Here is a 23,423-nt window from a genome sequence, read left to right on the forward strand (position 1 = left end):
CATAGTTATTACAATATTACTCACTACATTCCCTGTGCTGTACGTTACATCCCAGTGACTTATCATCAGTTTGTTCTCTATATCTATGAGTTTGTTTCTGTTTCATTTTGGTGGTTCATTTGTTTTGGCTTTTAGATTCTATATATAAGTGAAATCATATAGTTTTTGTCTTTCTCTGTCTGACTTATTTCACTTAGCATAATACCTTTTAGGCCCATTCATTTTGTCACAAATGGCAATATTTCATTCTTTTTTAGGCTGGGTATTATTTCATTGTATTTATGTGTGTGTATGTGTATGTGTGTGTATCACATCTTGATCCATTCATCTCTTAATGGTCGTGTTTAGGTTGCTTCTATATCTTGGCTATTGTAAACAATGCTGCAATGAACATGGGGGTGCAGATATCTTTTTGAATTCATGTTGTTTTTTTCCTTTGGATAAATACCCAGAAGTGGATTTTCTTTAAGTATGTCATTCAACATAATTTGTGAACTTCTCTAAGAGCAGCCAAGGTAATGTTGTTTGGATGCTGAAATTTCTCAGAATTTTCAATGGCCTGTGGTTTAAATCAGAAAAAAAAAATTGAAATCTGAACTGACTAGAAAAATACAGGTGGTGCAGTTTCCATCATCAGAATCAATCCCAGCTGCCCCTTTCAAAATACATACTGTAATTTTTCCTTTTTCACTCAGATCTCCTTGGGCAGGTGATCTTATACGACATCTGGTATCCAAAGTCTCTGTATTCTTTAATTAAAAAAAAAATTTTAAAGCACAAACATTTTTGTATCACCATTAGCTTTTTTATCTAGAGCTTTAAGTTTGACGTTCAACTTTTGCTTATTTAACACTTGGCCTGAAGGGGGTGGGAGAGCTGAGCTTTAAGGGCCCCTTTGAAGACATGGCAGGAATTTAAAAGAAAGTTTGACAAGCCCAGGTCTTTTATATGCATTTGGCGAGATTTTCGCAGAGAAGTTTTCTCCCTGCCAGGATGTTTGGGCGGTGGTGCGCATCTTTCTCCTGTCTCCTCCATCCCTCCCCACAGGCCAGTGCTCCCTCCCTCCCCACTCCGTTCTCACTGTGTTGTTCCCTTGCTTGTTCCAGTCTCCCTCTCCAGGCAGCTCCTCGCCCCTGGGCGCAGAGTCTTCAAGTACACCCCTTCATCCCAGTGACCCCGCGGAAGCCTCCACCAACAAAGAGGTAGGGTGCCTTCCGTTTCAAAAGCCATCAGCCCAGTTTCTTGCATTCTGATTCTGGCCTATGCCTTGTCCAGCCTCCCACAGAACTTCTGCCCTGAAGTACCCAGGGAAGGGGAGGATTTTGTTTTCTCCTCTCCAGTGTGGAATTTGGCGATTAAAGCTGTGACATCCAATTTGGTAGCCACTGACCACAGATGTCTATTTTAATTGATGAATGAAATGAGAAACTCATTCCTTCAGACACCCCAATCACACTGCAAATGCTCAGTAGCCACATGTGACAGGGGAGATTGCAGAACATCTCCGCCAATACAGAAGGTTCCCTTGGACAGTACTGGCCATTGCACATCAAAAAGTCTCTGTAGCACGATCGTTCCTCGTGGTGCCCCAGCCTCGGGTACTATGGACTTACAGTTGCTATGTGGTTCGGGAAATGGGTTGATTTTTTAAAATATCCACTTGTTTCTGGCCCAAGTGAAACATCTTTCATGACGACAGGGTGATCACTGGTCCTGGTTTAGCTGCAGTGGTTCCAGCTCACACTGCTGTCCAGCAGCACACCTGGCAGGCACCTGTCTGACTCTTTAAAGCAGTGCTGTTCAGAGAACCGACGGCAACCCTGGAAATGCTCGTCTGCCCTGTCCTCTGTGGTCACCAGCCATGTGCGACTAGCAAGCCCTCGACATGTGGCTAGTGGGACTGAGGACCTGAATTTTTCATTTTATTCAATTTCAATTAACTAAAATAGCCACGTGCAGTGAGGGGCTCCTGGACAGTGAGGTCCTGTAGTGTCCCTTTGGACAGCAAATCACATTGTTGCCCTACTTAGGGAGGCCAGACTGAGCTCACAGCAGGGAAAACGGAAGCAAGAAGATGCTGCTTGCCCATACTAAGGTTTCTAGGGCTGAAAAGGGTAGGTGTTTTCCCCTGAGGGGCACCACTGTCTTCTCCAGCACCGTCATCTTTTGACACCCAGCTAACTGCCACCCCCACCTCTTTAGAAGCCAGCATCAGGTAAATATTGGCCTGCGTCACAGTCTGTGTGTGGGCTCAGCTTGCTCTAAATATAGAGGCTGCCTCATCAACCCTCAGGATATGCGTTAGGGAGGTTACACCACATAATGAATGATTGTCTCATTTTCCCTTCTCTTGCTAATGATTTTATTAAATAGCAATGGAAGAAAGCAATTTGCATTTTAACCTGAGTGGCAGATCACTTCCAAAGGGAGCCTTCGGTGAAATTTACCTTTAAAATATCATCAAATACATATATACTTGCCATTAAATATTCATGCAGGGGAGAAGTATATATTTTTATTAATCTGTTCATATTAAACCAAACAAACATAAGGAGACCTTCTCTGAAACAACCACATTAGAATTTAGATTTGAAATACTCTGTCTTCTGGTCTGATCCTCAGACCATAGGCCTGAGGACTAAAGGAACAGGACTACTGGGGTCACAGTTTCTGCTGCTCCTACATCCTACAGTTTTACCTTATATTTTATTCATAACACATGGAGAGGTGAGAACAAATGGCAAGAAGAAAAGAGTGACAGCCACAATGATGGTAATAACAGCAATGAGAGTTACCATTTCTTGAGCATTTACAGTGTTCAGGCGCCAAGCCAAGCAAATCACAGACAGTATCTCAGCTAATCCTTAAAATAATTCCGAAAGGTAGGAATTAATGTCCTTCTGTGTTAGCTGAGGAAGCTGAGAGGTTGAATAACTTACCTGAGGTCCCAGGGCTCACAACTGGTGAGACCAGGGCTTGAACCCAGAGCACCTGTGGGCTCAGGCTCCTAACACCAGGATCTGCTATCCTTGGGTGAAAAGTGCTTGCAGGTCACATACCGAGTGGACAAGGTATCTTGTATGTCATCATTCCTGTTTTCAGGCCTCTAGGCTTTGCCCATGGCTAGTGTGGCCTCCTGGAAAATCTCCAGTAGTTTGGCCTTTATCTTCTTGAATGTGGTTTTATTAATTCTTGAATGTTAAGGATTAACAAATGTTCATCTCTGCCCACATGTGAGAAAATAAAGGGCTAATCAGACATCTGAATACTCACCGTTTGATGATTCATCAGATGTAATAAGCAAGGCAAATTTGTTAGTTTCTCAGTTCCTACAGGACTTGGCACATGGTTCTACATGTCCTTAGGAATAATGATGAAAATCCTCTTTGTGTGCAATAATTAGAGATTCTTTCATTTCACAAAATTCTTTTAAAAAAATTTACTACCCCAGAGACTAAAGAAAGCCAGCTATGAGCTCATGAATAGAGAATAAACAAATGTACCAGATGCCCTCCATGGTAGTGCTAAATGAAACAGCAGTTTTTAGAGCTTTAGACTGAAGTAATTCTTCTGTAGTTTCTACTAAAATCTGGACACTGCCCTTGAGATTAGCATTCAGAAAAATACCCAGGAAAATGTGAATTGGCTTCTTGGCGCTTCCTGGAGGCTCAACCATTTTGATTAAAGAAAGTAAACCCTTAGCAGCCAAGGACAGGGAGATGGTTAGGGAATAATAATTTGGAAATCTTTGGCCCTTATGAAGAAGTTAGCTTCCATTTGCATGCCCTGAAGTTAAGGATTATTTTTCTTTAAACCAACCAGAATTAGACAGACTTGACTTTGGGCACTCACCTGGGCCTGTCGTCTCACTTGGATAAATAGAAACTAAAATTAATGTAAAGCACTATTGAAATGGATTTCTCTTTCCTCCTTTCCCCATAGCTCGGCTCTCATTTTTTCATAAATGCATTAGCAGCCAATAACCTTGTATTCTGGGTGGACTTGTGTCTTTAGTTTCTTTAAAGGTGATCCTTTCTGAAACCAGAAACCCACCCTCTTTGGTGAGAGGAAGCATTTCATCCCAGTGAGGACATCTACAGCAGGTTTACTGACAGGTTGCCCTGCTCAGTGTATTGCAAGATTAATGTTGAATTTTTGTCATTGTCCTGAATTGAGTGAGATTCCTAAAATTAACTGTCTCCAGTTGCCTCCAATTTTCCACATAACAATTAACGCTACTACTTTTTAGAATTTTGTGCAAGTGAACTAATTAGTCATTCCTCTGCCATTCCCATCTTCCAAATGATGAGCACTATGTAAAGTACTATGATATGGAATGTTTCCCATGACATCCTAGCCCTCATGGAGGGCCCTTCACCTGTCTAGCCCACCAGGTACCCCAGAGTATATCCTCCATTCAAATCAACCTATTGAGCAGTGACACTCTACTAAATACCCTTTTTCTGAAAAGTACTTATTTAAATGATCACCTAACACCTGGTAGATTCTTAGCAATGAAAATCTTTAAGCTTTCTGAGGATGACCCTTAGCCGTGCAAACCCTACTTTTTGCCCATTTTAGGGACTCTTGTCTTTGACATTAGCTCTCCACTCTCCTGCAATGCTCACATCACCCAGCCCCAGCTACAGATTCCATTACTGGTTGAAGCAGGAATGAATTTCCTACTCCTGTGGCATTCAGAGTTACCTCTAGGATGTTCACATGAGAAAGGAACCAAATGGTAAGTATTGCTCCTTTGAGAGCCAGCATTTAAACTGCTGTCCAGTCAGGTTCCAGAAGATTTCTGGTTGATCACAGCCCCTTCTAATGGTGCTGTTGAAAGACTGACCTTTGCTCCAAGTTGTTACTTAATATACAGAATTCCAGGATTTTTAACTTACTCCTGTGTTTTTGTGTTCTTATTTTAAGGAAACATATGATAATTACATATATAGTGAAATTCTTAAACTACAAATAAGTAAGAGATGAAGGGAAGAGATTAGAAACTAGCAAACGGTTTTAGCACAGTGAGAAGTCACTGCAGCAAAGACCTAATGTGAAATAAAATTCTCCAAGGGAATTCTTAATTTCAACGTATTTCAACATTTTGTTGGTGTTTTCATTAATCAGCAGTTTTTACTTAGAAACCCAGATTTTCAAGAATACAAATTGAGCCCTTTTTATTGCTCTTGCAGATTATGAATTTTGGCTTGTGGGATATTTTTCAAGCTGACAGACATATCTCTGATTGTGGAATGTAGGATTTTCAGATTATCTAAAATATGAATGGATGGTTCTGGGCTTTGGGTAACCTTTAACAAGAAATGCATGTTATTTACATTTTACTTTCTGTAACCAAAACTGGTTGACAACTGGTTAATATCCACCACTGGTGATGTATTTGTTTTTATGCTGCATGGATGGATGTGTTAATGAATTTTTCATCATGCGTTGCCCTTTTTGAAACCTCTTTGTCTTAATTACAGTCAAGAAAAAGCTTGGCTTCATTCCCAACCTATGTTGAAGGTAAGAGCCGAAAAGGAAATATTGAGCACTGAGTCATTCATGAATCTTTTAGCATGTGGGTTACGGGAAGCCCTGGGTTGGAAGACCATAGTGGAGTAGAAAGGCCATAGAGCCAGTTAATCCGTAGTCTTAACAGCCTTAGAATTTTAGTTAAAAGAACAGTAGCTGTGAGCCTCTCCGAGATCTTCCTCCTTGCCTTTGCTGCTTCTGTCCATGAGAACCTGAGCCTGGGGTGGGGGGCATTGCCTAACTTAGTAATATGATCATATTGGATGTGAAACCCAGGTCTTCCCACCTCTACTCCAGTACACCTCATGCATCCATCAAGGGCTATTTAAGTGGCAATAAGCTTTAACTAAGGGGAGAAATGTTGGTGTTCTTCGCTTTAAAAAAAGACCTTCCCAATAATTCCCATCTCTTGCTTGGATGAGCTAGTAATAGAAACATTTCTTAAGCTCTTACATTTTGCCAGGTACTGTTCTAAGCACTTTCCATGTAATAATTAATTGAACCCTCACGTTGATCTCGTGAAGTGGGTTTTGTCATTATCCCCATGTTATGTATGAGAGGACTGAGGCATCGCAGGGGTGAGCAACTTCCCAAGATCACGGTGTTAGCAAATAGCAGAGCCGGGCTGCGAGCCGGCAGGCAGACTGCACAGTTCTCCCTGTGTTCTCTACAGTGCTGCCATGCATGGATGTGCAAGTCATTCACTGCACAAGGATACTATTTAAGAGTCCTAAAGGGCCAAAACTCTGCCCAACCTGGGCACCCCGGGTTGAGGTAGGGCCATGCAAAGGGAGCGCCCATTTTCTGGGGCCAGGAATGCCCAGGCATCGCTTTGAGGTCATGTCTGGTTTGGGGGCCTGTGAGGAAACAATTGATATGTTCTGCGTGGGAATGAAACCTCTTCGGACCTTCGGGTATGCAGCTCAGCACATGCTCCTAGGTTAGGTTCAGTTACTCGGGCTTCATTCTTGAGTAACCTGTAAATTATTTGCACCATTGTTTGTGAAGCTCCAAAATTCCATGAGTTACTGGCAGTCTGGAAACTGCACACCTCCTCAGAGCCGGTCCTCAGGCTTCGCACTTACTTGCAGGTAAAGGTGTATGTGTAGCACATGTAGCAACCCAGAGGCATCACTGAAAAGAAAAACAGGTTCCAAAAGGCCCAAGTGAACCCTGTGATTCTTTGATTTAGGAATATTGTAGTTTTCATTTTTTGAAACTTTTTAATAACACAGTAATCCTGAAATGAACTTTGAAGTGAGGTGCGTTTTTTCTGGGTATGATACAGTGACAGTGACATTTGATTATAATCATTTCCCTGGAGGGTAAAGGGCATGAGATTGTATCTCAAATGTATAATTTGTTTAGATACAATATTTCTGTATCTCAGCTGCTTGACATTTGCACAGCCACTTAAATATTACTTGGATTGCTCTTAAACATATCTGCGTATCCACACTGACTAAGGCTCAAGAGGGATCCTTTTCAGTGAGTAGAGCTAAGTCAGAGATGTAACGATATGATATTGGGAGTCCTGCAAAGAGGGGATTAATTTTTACTTTTCTTTGGCACTTATTATTTTCACAAATAAATGGAACATTTTTTTAAGTTACTATCCCAGATGAGATCTTTTTTCTTAATACCTGGTTGGCAAAAGTGACTAAGTAACACTGTTCATCCATTGTAGGAATTTGTAACAGAAGACTGATCATCTTCTACATTTTACAAAGCATAGTGTGGGTCCAAACTTGTCCATATGTTATTTTAGTTAGATTCCTGCTCTCCTGCTATACGACTAAACTGCATATTGTAAATAACCAGAATTTGTCCCACATCTGTGGGTTAAAATGTATATTTTAGTCTCCCCAAATACAGCCTCCAAGCCAAAGATAATATATGTTTTCACTACAGAATTAGAATGCCTTTCTTAGTGCATCTTTTATAAAGTTAGTTATATATTAGTCCCAGACATGTTTTAATTTCAAGTAGCGTTTACAGGTGATCATGGTTAGAGTCACATACCTCCATTTTAAATATTCAGAACTAAGGTTTGATTCTCAAGGTTGATCAGTGAAACAGAAATTCCCATTTCTCTTGGACTTGATCTGTATGCAGTTCAGGCTGGGAACTTATGGTCTGTAGGTCAGCAAGGTCAGCAGCATGAGACCACAGCTTTGGGGTAATGTTAGCTGTCTCCCAGAATTGGGGTCAGAGGCTATTAGGGAACCAGACATTCTGTAACAAATATCTCTTTTTTTCTTTTTTTAATTTATAAAACTTCCCCTACTGTGGATAAAATGGAGAGGGGGAGATATGGATGGGTAGCAAGGCATTGAACTGCTTACCTAACCATTTGTCAGGCAAGCATCTTTTTTTTTAATATATCTTCATTGATTTCAGAGAGAGGAAGGGAGAGGGAGAGGGAGAGAAACATTAATGATGAGAGACTCATTGATCGGCCGCCTCCTGCACGCCCCTGACTGGGGATCGAGCCCGCAGCCCGGGCATGTGCCCTGACCAGGAATCAAACCCCGATCGCCTGGATCCTAGTTCAATGCTCCACTGCTGAGCCATGTCTGGCCAGGCAGGAAAGCATCTATTTGATACCCACTGGGTGACAGATGCTGACTAGACACAAGAGAGCCAAAGCTGACTGTGACATAGAGCTCACAGTGTAACAGGAGAAAAATATCCTTCATCAAAATATTTTATGTCCTGTATTTACATAAATATTCACATCATTTCTCACAGTAAGTGGCCTGGGTGAAGTAAGCTACTCTAAGAAAAAGTTGTTCCTACTATTTGAAGATGAGGGGTGAGTGAGGGCAGACACAGATACCTTAGACTAGCAGACTGACGAACCTGCTAGGGGGTCTCGGGAACGGCCCTGTGCCAGAGGTGAGCATGGGGGAGGGGTGGTGCGCTGGGGATTGGGCAGGCCCACCCCAGGGTGGCTTCACTCACCTCAGTGGCTCTGTGTTACAGTTCCCGGACCTTGTGACCCCGAAGACTTAATCGATGGAATCATTTTTGCTGCCAATTATCTTGGCTCCACCCAGCTCCTCTCCGACAAAACTCCCTCCAAAAACGTGCGCATGATGCAGGCCCAGGAAGCAGTGAGCAGGATCAAGGTGAGGGGGACCGCGTGCTCTGTGGGGGTGCGGGAGCAGAGGCGGGTACCTGAAGTCCCAAGGGTAGAGTGGATTGGGGGTGACGTTGCAGGCAGTGCTTATACAGGTTCCCCCTGAAAGTTCTAAACAGAAAAATTGATTTCCAAAGTCTGCTGGAGTCCTTATGTGTAAACACTGGATATTTTGATGATTCTTAATGGCCAGAGGGAAAAAAATAGCTTGAGAAAAAATACATAGGATCCTGAACTTTGAAAAGGCAATTCAATGAGGAAGGATGTCTTCTTGAGTATTGTCTCTAATGTGAGAGGTACCTCACTGTGTTTCCACTGACAATGTGGTTCGAGCCAGGTCTGTTGCTTTCAAACAGGCTGACCCTGCTCAAGCTAAACTGAATGGGTTTGCTTCAAGGGAAACAAACCATTTGATGAGATCTAGCCTGGCTACTCTGAACCCATCCGAGCAAGGCTAACCCGGTTTAAACTAGTTTAAGTCAGCCATCACCTGTTTGAATTTTCTCCACCAAGATGTAAAGGGAATGAGCCTGTTTGATTCCAGAAGAACCACTTCATCTAGTTCAAATCATTCACAACTAGAAGTGGTGTGATCCCATGGAAATGCAGAGCTCTAGAATCTCCACCAAGAAGCCAGTACCATCGAGAACCACGGATAAACCCCAGGACTACAGAGACACTTAAAGTGTCATCATGTCACTCAAGTGTCCTTAAGTGCCACCAGCACCCAGAACCACTGGGCAGCCACACTGGAGCCACAGGGGGAGAATCTGTTGAAACCCAGAGCGAGGTATTTCCAGCAAGTTGGAATAGGCTAGGACTCTCCAGAATTGGTTTTATCTAGTTTCAACTGGTCAAAATCAATTCCCTCCTTAAGAAACCATTCACCTTTTTATATCTTCTCACTCACACACTCACAAGTTTCGTCCTGGTGTTTGTGTGGCAACATGGAATGAGAAGGAGCACAGGTAGAAGGCAGTCACTGAGAGGCCTTAATGTCTCAATTAAGGAAAGAGTCTTTCTTGAGCATTCATGTGTTCAAGGCTGTGCGAGGCCTCAGGAGGGAGGGAAATGGTTGTTTATAAAGTGAGAGCCTGACCCTCAAACTCAGCAGTGCAGATGAGAAATGAATTGAGCCAGTGATGTGCAGGGTGTACCTGGCCCTGCCCTTAACTATCTGTCATAGTAGAGTAAACTCATGCTGCAACTTTTGATAATACTACCTAAGTTTGGGGAATTGGAATGTATAAACTAGAGAGTAATTTACAATTGGGACAAGGGGGTAGTCCAATGTCAAGATTACTGACGGAGGCCTGCCAGTTTCACCTATGTGTCAGGGACCCACGTCACCACTTCATCCAGGCAGCCCAAACCTTGTCTGTGCCTTAGAGACCCTGCGGCCACCAGGCCCACTTCTGTGGTCCTTAGGTCTTCTACAATTAGCCTCTCCCAGGATGATTGACAGTGGGAAGGTCCACTTCATTCAAAGGAAGTCCCACCCCCTACCTACAGAGATGCATCTCGCCCCATGGTTCCCAGCAGGAAAGCTTCATGAAAACATACCAGCCTGACCTTCAAACCTTCTTGGTCTTTCAGACTCAGTAATTCTATCGGTAGAACATTGGGTTCCTTATCATAAAGAGGTGACATTAATACTGCCCCAGGTCTTCCCACTGTTCTTAATCTAGGATCTCCCAGGCATGACCTTCAAAGCAAGAACACACAGAGCTCTCAGAGAACAAGCTGCTTCTCAGGCACTGTTCTGTCTTATTTCACCCAGAGCAGTGAACTTTAAAAACAGTTCTGACTCTTTGGGTCCCACAGTCAACAAGCACAGCGTGTTATGATTTTGTTAAGTTAACATTTGTTGAGTAGAGTCCAGGGATGCCAGATGGTGAGCAAGAACCACAAGAAATCAAAATAGACGTTATTGCTCACAGGTCCTGAAGAAAGTCCTGGAGGGGCCACCTGGTGCAGGCAGGATGGGGAGGCAGAGGGGGGGGGAGGAAGGCCCTAGGCACATGTCTTTATTAGGATGCATTGGTGAAGTGCCTTGGGGTTCCTGAGCTAAGGTGAGGTTGGTCTTATCTAAGGGGGACCAAAGGGGAAGGCCCTGGAGATGGGGAGACTGTTGATCACCAGGGCTGTTGGGGAGTCATATTGGGAGCTTACATTTGCTTGTGACTCTCTGGGCTGTTGTGCCTGCATGAGGGATCTAGTGTCCACTTAAGGGCACTGCAAGCTGCTTGGCCAAAGGAAATGGATGCTGAGGCAGCAGGACCACGAGCGGCTGAGCTGAACTCTCAGCACAGCCCTTAGTTCCCCAGGTTGAGTGCTGTTAGCTTTCCACTAACGGGTCGGTGGGAGTGCAGAGACCTGGCGCCCCTCACTCAGTGGTTCTCAGACAGGGACCACCTCCAACAGGGGCTTTTGCCACCGTGTTGGGGGCATTTCTACAGGCTTTAGTGGGTCAGAGGCAGGGATGCCTGATATCCTGTAGTGTCCAGGGTGGGGTCCCATCACAGAGGTTCATCTCCTCCAAAATGCCAGCGTGTCCTCCCCCAGCGCTCCCTGCCAGGGACACTCCCAGGGCCCATTCAGGTGAATCTTCCAGAACAAAGCAACAGTCCATCCCCAAAAAAGTAGTGAAAGCTGTGTGTTGCTTTGAGATTAGCATTTTCCTAGGTTCTGTCCATCAAGGTTTAAAATATATGAAGGTTCAGGTTTCATTCTGGGGACCTTGTATTGGCCTCCTAAATTGATAGTCTTTGACTCCTTCAGATAGAGTTTCTCTTTCCACTGTGACATGTGAGTAGTACTCGATGACCTGGAGGGGAGAGCAGGCACAGGTACCTCACCTGGACATAAAGCAATGCCCAGGGTAGACTACAGAATCCTGTACCAGATCCCACCCAGCCTCCGAGTGTACTGTGAACCTCAGGCACACTTCATTCTATTGCACTTCATTTCAAGTTCCTCTGTTCACTTAACAAAAAATTTGGTGGCCTTGTCCATCAGAAAGAGCAGGATAGAGGCTGTCTGATTATAAGTCCATTTTAGATCTGTCTAGAATAACTTAGGCACCTGGAAAACATATATTTATTTCTACAGCAAGTTACTCTAGTGTGAGAATTACCAAGTGGTGAGATTAAATGGCTACATTTCATGTACAGGTGTCATTTCACAATGTGCTTCTCTGCATTTGAAGGCAGTGTTGCCTGTCATTTATACTTTCTGCCTTGTGTTCCTTCTGCATCCATTTAAATGCCTGTCAGATTGCTTTCCTTTGCACCAAGCCTGACACTTTCTCAAATTGTAAGTGGAGATGTTGCGTTGAGACCCATGGTTTATTTCTGCACCCCCTGGAAAGTTACTGTTTGGGGAGTGTGTAGAGACTTTACCGCCTGCAGAGGGAACCAGGGTGCCCGAGAACATTTCTCCAGAGCAGTCGGGACGGTCTCCAGGGGAGCGTGCACCATGGCGCCCATCCGTGCCCAGGAGACTCCTTTCTGTCAGGGAGGTGGTGCCATGCTTTCTAGAGAGGCTGGCCTTTGGGGATGAGTTTTGCTAGGCCACCTCTGGAGAAATATAGAGCAGAACAAGGCTGCAGATTGTATAGTGTCCGTCCAGGAAGGAATGACGAAAGGAAAGTGGTGTGGATTTCTTTGGAAATCTATTTAGCAATATCCTCAGCACAAACTGATGAGTGATTTGGGCCTTGGTGCTCTCACCTAAACAGAGGCAGAGGGGTCTTGTCCTGTTTCCAATTCCTTCTCCCTCCCTTACTCCCTGCAGGGATCCTGTTTCGCCCCCTCTCTCCTCTGCCCATGTTGTCTGTGTGACCAGTGGGTGCTGCGAGACCCACCTCACCATGAGTCCAGCCCTGGCGTTTGTGGAGCTTTGTCTCTGAGAAAACACTAGACCTGGAGCTTAGGTTGCCGTTTTGGAACTGTCTTTAATTTCTGTCCATCCACCGTGGTGTCTGTCGCTCAGACAGCATCAACTGTATACCAGAATTGAGTATTGATATTGGACTTACACCTGGAGTCATGAGAATTACAATTTTCTTAATTTAACAAAGAATTTACAGATGTATCTGCCAACCGGGGAGAGAATTTGGAGTTGTGGTTTAGCCAGGTATTTTCTACTTAACGTGAAAAGAGCAACGGAATTTGGCTCAAAAAGCAAACTGTTCCTATGCAGATCCCTGTGATAAACATTGTAGGAGATAACAGTTAACCAAGACCCAGTCATTGACCTTGAGACACGTGCCACTTAACGAGAGAGTAAAGAGTTTCAAAGTAACAACAATGCAAGGCAGGCTGAGGAATCTGAAACTAAAAGGCTTTTCCATCCACCAAAATAAAAGAAATAAGGTGCATCTGAATGCAATAGCAGAATTAGAAGACACTTGCCATTTTTAAAAACTTTGTTTTATCATCTTTGGATCCTCCCTAATGTATCCTTTCTGTCTTTGTTGTTCATTATTTTCGAGAAGAAATCATGTCCTGCCAAGAAGCCCGCATATATAATATGGTTCTCAAAGTGGGATCCTGGGAGCAGCAGTAGCAGCAGCACCTGAGACCTTGTTACAAATGCAGGTTCTCAGTCAGACACTTGTATGGGTAGGCCTAGGAATCTGTGTTTCCGGAGATCCTGATGTTCCCACAATTTGGGAAGCACTGTCTTAGAGAAGGGCAGACTCTCTAGTGTTCTAGAGATAGAGCCCTGTGGCATCCCTGCAAAGTAGGTCTTGTTGGATATTTGCCACATCTGTTTTCCTATTGAAGACTCTGAGAAGCCCTGTACCAAGGAGATTTAATTCATTTTAACCAGAAGCTCCCATAGTTATTTGAACAGAGATACATTATTGCTGTGTGACCCTCTGTTAAAGTCTTGTTGCTAGGGTTCTCTGGAACACGTTTTGGGAGAAACTTCTGGAGAGAGCTTTGCTCTTTATGCTGTTCGTACTTAAAGTGCACTAGGTAGAGACTCTATACACACACACACACACACACAGTGTGAGAACCATGCCTGAACCCTATCTAGGGAAGCAAACTTGGAGCCAGTGCAGCCAGCGTGCCTGTCTTCCTCTCTCTCCACTCCATCTCCATGCTTCATGCCACCCTAGTGCCTACTTCATTCTCTGCTCCTCGACTGGAAGAGGGGGGACCTGCTGAACTCCTCTGAGACTCAGTAACTGCTTCATGTCCACGCAGAATGTGGTATACATGTCTTCATTCTTTCTACACTTATGAAACTCATGTGATTAGCTCACAAAGGGTGTTTTGACATTTTTTGGTCCATGAATTGTTTTGTAAGTTTCATACATTATCAATTATTCTTATATCTGTAAAGACTAGCCTGTCCCCAAAGATCAGATTTTTCTATTCTTTTATAGAAAGATTTTCTTTAAATGTCAAAAATTATGATTTAATTGTAGAATTAAAATTTCTATCAGTCTAGCTTTGTTTCAGCTATGTGGTTTCCCATCTAACTTGAAGAAGTCTATGATTAATAAAAACAATATTGACACTCGTAGCAGGCTCTTTACATACATTATCTCATTTGCTCCTCAAAATAGAGGATGTAGGGAGTCCTGTGAGGTAGGTGTTATTAACCCCATTTTTTCAAAAAACAGAGGAGTTTATAAATGAAAAACTTGCCCAGATCACACAACTAGCAATTTGGAGTGTAGAGTGAGACTTTCAGGTTTGAATCTCTGTGTGACCTTGGGCAAGTTGATTAGCTTCTCTGTGCCTCAGTTTCCTCTTCTGGAAGATGAGGATAATACCGTGCCTACCTCACAGGGCTGTTGAAAGCTTTTACATTGATAGTCCTGGAACACTCAGAAGGATGCTGTCAGCAGGGGAAAGAAAAGCTTGAAAAGTTGGGAGGATCCCTGGTGTGAATAAGCTAGAAGGATTAACAACAGTTAGCACTCAGTACACATTGTGGATCGAGTGATTGGATGGGTGGCGCCACAGTTTATGCCCTTGCACACAGCCTGCTGGGTGGTAAGCCATAATCAATCCCACAAAACACAAGAGTTTAAACGGATGTCATTCCTTGCTTGAGGATGCATGCTGGCCTCCTGGCGCTCTCAGACCTCTCTCTGCTACTCCCGTTTCTCATTCTGGCTCCGGCCCCATCATCATTTCCAATGTTGTGTCTAAATTTTACATTCTAATTTGTTTCAGGGCACTTGAATAGCATAAGTGGTTTAAAGATACTGTTTCTCGGCGTGCAAACAACATTTTTAACTTCAGAAACACTGTCTTAGGATGCCTTCCATGAAACTCAGTCTGCCCTTTGGATCCCCTTCCCCATCACCAGTTCTAGCAAAAACCAGAATCTGGGCATTCCATTGGTGGCAGGCTTATCTTCCTTTGAAAGGGCCCTTTCAGGTCACTGTTCCCTAGAGTGAAGCATTTTGACCAATAGCTGTTAGATTTGGGTATCAAAAGTAATGGAAATTCTTATATTGCTGCCATGTCATTTCATATATTATTTCAGGGGAAGTGGTAGAAAGCAGACAAGCATTAGGATCTCACAGCAGTCATTTATCTTCGGTTTATAACTGGTGCAGGTCTGAACTCCCCAGTTCCACAAAGGAATCTGCGGTGTGGCGTAGCATTGGTGTAGGGCCACTCCTCAGATGCAGAAATATTTCCACTGTCACGTGCATCAGTTAGGGCGACACTTGCAGTTGCTGCCTTTGGACTTGTCCAGAGCATGCCCTTCACCATGACCACCAGTAAGAGCTGTGGGGTGGCTGCGCAGGAGTGAGCTGCCCTAGATTCCTGCGTGTAGCAGAGGTGAGCTATTTCGTGCTTGGATGGCTGAATCATCCAGTTTTCCCACAATGAGGTAGTACAGACAAGACACCTTAGTCATTAATGAAATAAAGTTGTGCTGCTGAGAGCAAGAGTTTTCTACCAGGTGAGTACCAAGGACTGTGAGAGAGCAGACCTTCTTCTACCTACCCCATCACCACAACAGCGTTCTGGTTTGGCCATGGACTCACCATTATTCGTACAAGATCTTTGTGTGTATAGTAAGCCTTATTAAAAGCCAAGAAATTTCATCTTGGTATAGGTAAATTACAATCATGTAACAGCAAACAGAAATATAGTGCCCATAATGCAGCAGGCACTGTTCTAAGAGCTTTACATACTTTATTTTATCCTCAGAACAGCCTTATAAGATAGATACTATTTTTATCTTCATTTGAGTAAACTGAGGCACAAAGATGTGAAGCTGTTTACTCTGAGTCACACAACTGGTTAGGTAGCAGAGCCAAGATTTAGTTTCAAACAATTCAACCCCAGAGACTCTGCTTTTATCAACTATGCTTTTACTTACGAGAAAAGGGGAGAACATTACATTCATTTCTAGTTAGGTGTAGGCTATATTATTATTATACAAATTTAAGGCAAGCAGTATTACTAAAGAGGGAAAACAATAAAAGATCAATCCAATAGGAAGACATAAACATCTTAAATACGTATATATGTTATAGCTATAAAGTGGATAAAACAAAGATTGATAGAAGTAGACATGGACAAATTCACAGTAATAACTGGAGGTCTTAGCACACCTCTCTCAATAAATATTAGAATAATCAGACAAAAAAATCAGCAAGTACATATAAGATTTGAAGAATACTCTTAGCCAACATATATGACCCAAATGACATTGATAGAACACTATCCCCAACAACTGCAGAATGTGTCTTTTGAAGTCCACATGACACATTCACTAAAAGTCAGTCATGTTCTGGGCCATACAGCTAAGACTCAACAAATTTCAAAGGATTGAAATCAGAGTATATTCTCTGACCCAGTGGAATTAATTCTCAAACAAATAACAAAAAGATAACTAGAAAAATCTCCAAATATATTAAAATTAGCAACACAATTCTAAGTAACCCAAAGTTCAAAAGAGGAATCATAGTGGAATTTAGAAAATGTTTTAAGTGAAATGATAATTAAGTTGCAGCAAATCAAAATGTGTGGGATACAGCCAAAGCAGTGCTTGGAGGGAGATTCATAGCTTTAAATAAATATATCAGAAAAGAAAAAAGTTTGAAAATCCATCATTTAAGTTTTCATCTCAAGAAGCTAGAAAAATGTCATTAAATTCAGCTCAGAGAAAGTAGAAGAAAATAAAAATATTGGATGAAATGAAATACTGGCATATAATAAAGAAAACCAACAGAAACAAAAGTTGGTTCTTTGAAAACATTGATTACAGTTAAATATAAGAAACAACAATATATTTCCTTCCTCCTACTGCCCCTGCCATCTACTAAATTCTGAGTTAGGAAATCCATTGTCTATAGAGTGGGACTTTTTTTTTGTCAGTCCTCCTTCCACAGCAGTGCTTTATACCACTATCAGTATTAGTTTGTCAGTTCCCTTTTCTACTTTGAGTCTCTGCAAATTCTTTTCTAACTGTTCTCCTGTCTCTGTTTGTTCCATGCTAAGCAGATGGCCCAGAAATTAGCCAAAAGCAGGAAGAAGGTGCAGTACAAACAACTTCATCAGCTCGGTGTTATGCCTGTTCTTTCCATTTATTTATGTTTTCCCTTTTTATTATTTCGTGTTTTTGTTTTCTGCATCCAGCAAGTTTTTGTTCAGATTTCTTTTTGAACCCGCCCCATAAGCCAACGTTTCTCGAAACTCAGTTGCCTAAAATGGCTGTTTTCTGTTGCTCATGAGTCATTTCACGTGAGAGGAATGGCAGGGAGCAGATTGGAGATGCTAAATGAATCCTACACTAGTACGAAAGTTCCCACCATTCAGGAGTGTTAATGTGGCAGGGACTTGGGTCTGTTCAGTTATAGTCATGTTTGATTTGCGGATTTGTCAGATTGCTGGATGCAAAAAAGAAAACTCGCTAATAACCACACATGTGCGGAGTTAAGCCTTAAATGAACCAGACTGATGTGCTTTTTTGATTGTGGAGCTTCTAGATGCTTATGAGCTACCCATGGGACATTGAAGCATTGGGCTCTTTCTGAATGGGGTGGATGCAGGGTATTGCTTCCGTGTTGTTGTGTCGGTGTATGAACATGAAGACCCTCTGACCAGAACTGCATTCAGATGACTTCCTTTTCACCTGCTATAAACATTGTCCCTTTCATGTGAGCAGAGGGAGACTGATTTGCCAAGGTCCTGGAGTGTCAAATCAATTGCCCTTGTTCCTTCAATATGCTGGGCTCCGAAAGCCTTGTAGAAAGGGCCTTTGGCAATCCTTGTTCATAGAGCCAAATCTATGTATTATTGCTTCTAGAGCGGAAAAAGCAAAGGGGATTCTGCATTTTTCCTTGTAACCTGCAAATGCTAACCCTCATCCATGTGTCCATCCTCCCTGTGGTAACTCCAGCTTTGGCAACCTAACCCTGGAGTCTGCGCTGCTGTTCTGGTGACTGTGTCTCGATTCCTCTGTGTGTGAGCTCATCCTGCTCCCATCACCTGGGTCAGAGGAATGTACTAAGCTTTCCCTTGGTGCATATTTCTTCTCAGGCTCCTGAAGGCGAATCTCAGCCAATGACCGAAGTGGATCTCTTCATTTCTACGCAGAGAATCAAAGTATTGAATGCTGACACACAGGTATGAGCTGGCTCCCACCTTTCCCGGGGATGGAGCTTAGCAGCATGGCAACGCAGAGACTGTACCCATGTCTGTAGAGCAGCTGTCCCCAGATCAGTGCTTCTATCAAGCTAGAAGGTTCTGTCTGCAATGCCTGTTTGGGGGTGGGGTGTACAGAGAGATTGGGACTATTTTCTTAAAGATCAAGGAAAAAATAAACTGTGGATGTTGTTTGATAATAATTCTCCTAAGGTTTTATCAGAAGATTCATTAACTTGAACAGATTAGCATTTAAAAATTTTTTGTTTAAAATCACCCACAAGTGCGCACATGCACACATACACAAACAAACTGCAACCATCACATGCAGATTTTTTTATCTTTTTTTTTACCTTCCCCACCAGAGATTCTACTGGTTGTAAAATTATTGAAATTTCTCTTCACCTGCCACAGACCTCCTGAGTTATTAGCCAAGGGAATTGCCTCCAGACCCGAGTGGGTGCACATGAATCTGCTAGCAGGGTCTTTGCCGTGGGCACCAGAGACCACGCTTGTGGAGCACACTTGGCTGGGTTGTGGGGAGGCAGACTTTCTCAGAGGTCATTGGATGGCTGCACTGAATTTGCTCCCCCCTCCCTTTCACCCTCCAGGAGACAATGATGGACCACCCTCTGAGGACTATTTCCTACATCGCAGACATCGGGAACATTGTCGTGCTGATGGCCCGCAGGCGGATGCCACGCTCCAACTCCCAGGAGAACGTGGAAGCCTCGCACCCGTCCCAGGATGGAAAAAGGCAATACAAGATGATCTGCCACGTCTTTGAGTCTGAGGATGTAAGGCTGGCTTCCCCCATCTCCCTCCAGTGACCTGAGCTGCCCTTGGGGGGCTGGATTCTCTCTCTCTATTTCTCAGGACCTGAATGACATGTGTAAACAAATATTGAGTACCTGCTATGTGTTACTCAGCCTTATATTCCGTTTTTGTGCTAGGGATCTAAGGCTGAGCAAAACAGACAAGGTACTCATGAGGGTTGTAGGGAGACAGAAGATAAATAGATAAATACACTTAATATACAATCAGGTAATGGGAAGTTTGATGAAGAAAAATTAAAACTAGGTTGGGACAGGGCCAGAGGCTATTTCAGGTAGAATGACCAACTAAATTCTCTCTGAGGAGGCGAGATTTGAACAGAGAGCTGAATAAAGTGAGAGGCGAGAGCAAGTGCAAAGGCCCTGAGGCATGGCCTGCTGATGCAGCTTGAAGAAACCCAAGGAGGCCAAACTGTCAGCTTAAAATAAGAGAAGAGAGGGAAGCAGTCAGGCCCTTGGAGGGCTGAGCAGGTCTCACCTGGGCACTAGGGCATGTGGGAATAAAGTTCCTGGCTGTTTAGGCTGCCCTGAGGGCTATAGGAGCATTAGGATCCCTGCTCACCCACCTACCCACCTTCAGTTCTTATGAAAACCAGCTGCTCCTCCTGTCAAAAAGTCTGATTCTTAACCCTCATCTCTCCAGATGATGAAGTAAACAGAAAAAATTAATTTACAACAGAGATGGGGCCCATTGTTCCATTCTGTCTCCTTCCCCAGTTGTGACTGGAAATGCTAGCGAAGCCACCAGCTTCCAGCTGCATTAGCATCCGAGTGTCTCCCAAACCTGGGCAGGCCTTGGAAGCTCCTTTCCAGAACGGGCTACAGCCCTTGATGGTTTAAATTGTGGAGCCACCACGCCCCCCTCCCCCCGCCCCCCGAGCAGGCTATGTAGGGTCCTTGACGGTGCTGAGTTTTCTTTCTCCTGCCACAGTGAAGTAAGCTCTGTTTCTCATATGAGCAGCAAGCCTTTACAACTTAAAGAAAATCACCTGTGGTAACCTTGGCTCCCTAGAAGAGGCCAGTTTTACGCCATGAAAGTGCTCATCCAGCTGTAGTAAATTGCCTTCCTCCAGTAAGCTGGGAGTCAGAACTTTTCCCTGGGCAACCAGAGCTGTTGGCTGCAGCGACGGAGAAGAGGAGCCCCTCACGCTTTTTGCTCCATCCTTCACTGGTCTGGTTCTCTAGAAAGCAGCCCAGGTGTCCCCCTGCTATTCCTTTAAAACTGAGGCCCAACTTTCACACTGGGAGAAAGTGAATTTCAGAGGTTCTCAGAAAGTTCCAAAAGAGTCAGATTTAGAACCTTAAGCCTCACGTGTCCTGCATGCCAGTGAAAAGGTGGGGTTAGCCCTGCTCACCAGGGCTGAGGCTCCCTGTATGCACACGTGTACATATGAGGATCCCTCTGCCCCCTTCATCTGTCTTGGAGCCCCAAGGAGGGCTTTCTTTTCCTTGGGCTTCCTGCCAGGAAAGATGGTAAAAGGAAAGAATGGAAGCAGGAGTTAGGACAAGCGTGGACCTGGGAATCTTACTCTTGGCTTTTTAAGCAGAGGACCTGGGAGAGCGCGATGTGAATCCTGCCTCCAGGTACCAGCTGTGTCGCCACTGAGCTTTGGTGGGAGACTGGCCCCTCGTCGGGCTGCTGTGTGACTGTGGTAGATATTGCAGAAATACCAGCAGCCTGTCTGTTCCCTGAGTGCATCCATGCATGAAGGTCAGCAGGTCTGCTGGCCGTGTTCCCAGGCATATATTATTCAGTCCTCTGTCTGCATGCCTCTGATGCCCAAAGTGATGCCCCACTGCCTTCTGCTTTTACAGCAGGATGTAGGGTGGTGGTCCTTGATGGGACTGTGGCCTGTGAAGCCACTAGACTTTCAGAGTGAGACTAGTTATGCATTCCTTTTTGGCCAGCGGCACAGAAAGTACTACTACCACTGTTAATTAGCTGCTTTTAGCAAAATCTAGGGAAGGAAGGGAAAGGAGTGGAGGTTAGAATGGTATGTGTGTGTTTTAAACATTATTCTAGAGACTTTGTGGTGGTGTTTTTCTACCCATTCAGATTTCACTGAGAGGCAGTCCCATGTGGTGGGCGGGAGGGTGGACTCTGAAATCAGTCTGCCAGGATCCAGCTCCCCCTCCCCCACATCCCCTTCCTGGGCAATGGACAACTTACCCACTCAACCTCTGTCTCCTAATCTGTCCAAAGGGGCCAAAGAAAACAGAGTCACAGTTTCAAAGTCTAAAGAGCTCTGACAAGCAAAGAGGTTTTTGTAGTTGCTTTGCTGATACACCTGTCCTGAACTGCCGTGAGATCATTGATAGGATTTGTCAAGCTTACCATGAGTCTTACACATTTTGCTGCAGGAATATTAGGTGTTCATTGATAGGACACTTCCCCAGGCCCTAAAAGGGTTATTAAGCAATGTATTATACATGTACCCTGTTACCTTTCTAAAATCCCAAATTTTCTGAATTCTGAAACACAGCCAGCCTCAAGAGCTCAGGAGGAGGGCCTGTGGACCAGTCATACTTCCATCAGCCATGGGCTTGATGTGAGGGTTTATATAATGGTCCTCATAAAGCAATGAAGGGCATCACAGGCACGTAGGAAGTGCTCGGTTGCTACTGGCTGCCCTGCATCATAACATGGATGAATTAATGCAGAGAAAGGTTCTCAAAGCCCAGTGCAAGAGAAAGAACAGTGGAAGCAGAGCTCCCATGCTGTGAGCTGTGTGACCTGGAGCATGTTCCTCTCCTGGAAAATGCAGGGTTGGACTAAATCAGGGTTCTCAACAAATATTTTGTAATGGCCAGATACCACCCTAAAATGAAATCCAAAGATAATGTAATCTCTCCGTTTGAAATTATTTTTACAAAATAAAGTATTGCCATCAATGTAAAACAGAAGAGAAAAGAAAGGAACCAGGCTAGTAGCATTGTACTTACAACAGTATGTAAATGCATGGGTCCAGCTGTTCCAGAAGGAACAGTGGAGTCATCAGGTACTTGCAGCTACTTGGTTGGTTAAGTCTGTATATAAGAACACAGTATTCAGCTTAATATTGTAAGCACTTTCTATTTGACATTTTTAAGGGCTAAGAAAATAGGTAACTGGATAGACACACACAGGCAGTTACCCCATAGGACAGCATATGTGCAGCTGATAGTGATGTGATTTATTGGCAACCTAGACACCATGAACAGCATAATGCTGGTGATTTTCCAAAGTGGTGAAGCTTACTCCTTGCAAAGTGCTGGCCAAAGCAAAACATCATTCTCTCTGTTTATACAGCAATTGTTCTTGGAACACTCAATATGTGTAATTAAAGTTTTTGTGTTTTTATATAAATTTGAGCTGAGTCCTGAAGTCAGATAATTAGACATGGGGGTTGCATGTACATGAATGTCCAGTGGGATATGTGAAAATTATGTAAGAGGTTGAATGAGTCATCGGTGTGTAGGACCATCCTTTGCGTGGTTGTAAGTCCAGCATCTCTGACTCCTTGTTTCCCGATTGCCAGTAGCGCCCTTGTGATAATTGTCATAATCAAAATGTCCCCACTAATTCTGAAACTGACTCTGGCAAGCATGAGTGCCCCATGTTGACCCACTGGCCAGCTGATGGCTTGGGCTCTGTAGTCCTGATGGGACCCAGGCTGTCCACCAACAGGGCTGCCCTGTTCACCTTCATCTTCCCTCTCTGGCTGCTGTCTAGGCCCAGCTGATCGCACAGTCCATAGGGCAGGCATTCAGCGTGGCATACCAGGAATTCCTCAGGGCCAATGGGATCAACCCTGAGGACCTCAGCCAGAAGGAGTATAGTGACCTGCTCAACACCCAGGACATGTACAACGACGACCTGATCCACTTCTCCAAGTCGGAAAACTGCAAAGATGTAGGTACTTTCCTGAAGCTGTTCCTGGCTGGGCCAGCGGGTAGGAGCTTCAGGGAGCCTGGGGATTTGGGGGGACGGGGGGCGTAGAGAGTATGGTGTCAGTAGGACGTTGCTAAGGGCTCAGTCCCATCTCTGGTTCCCCTTCCATGGGGTTCTGTAATTAAAGACTGCCGCGGAGGGCCGTCACTAGTGAGGAAGAGCATCCTCTGCCTCCAGCAATCCTGAGCTAAATTTGAGGTGGGTTCCAGAGGCAGACAGGACCTGCACTCTGCCTTTACCAAGTCCACAGTCTAGGAAAGGGCATGGAAAATATGAGATGGTGGTGCTGGTACAAGCATTAGTTAAAGACAACTGTGGTTGGCAGAATGGAGCAGATCCAGAGTTTC

The 23,423-nt window shown here is 44.0% G+C and overlaps 1 protein-coding gene across 2 annotated transcripts in view; it reads left to right on the forward strand.

Annotated features, from left to right (window-relative positions):
* APBA1 (amyloid beta precursor protein binding family A member 1) overlaps nt 1-23,423 on the forward strand; it is a 182,581-nt gene that overhangs the window by 145,226 nt on the left and 13,932 nt on the right. The window contains exons 3-9 of one of the 2 annotated variants that reach the window (XM_081151710.1): nt 1,107-1,202; nt 5,487-5,526; nt 8,521-8,666; nt 17,170-17,202; nt 18,208-18,294; nt 18,924-19,109; nt 22,858-23,037. In XM_081151710.1, coding sequence (XP_081007836.1) covers nt 1,107-1,202; nt 5,487-5,526; nt 8,521-8,666; nt 17,170-17,202; nt 18,208-18,294; nt 18,924-19,109; nt 22,858-23,037 — 768 coding nt within the window. The remainder of the gene's footprint in view (nt 1-1,106; nt 1,203-5,486; nt 5,527-8,520; nt 8,667-17,169; nt 17,203-18,207; nt 18,295-18,923; nt 19,110-22,857; nt 23,038-23,423) is intronic. The other variant, XM_081151711.1, reaches the window with a different exon arrangement.

This window comes from Miniopterus schreibersii (genome assembly GCF_964146895.1).
Source record: "Miniopterus schreibersii genome assembly, chromosome: 11".
Classification (NCBI taxonomy): domain Eukaryota; kingdom Metazoa; phylum Chordata; class Mammalia; order Chiroptera; family Miniopteridae; genus Miniopterus; species Miniopterus schreibersii.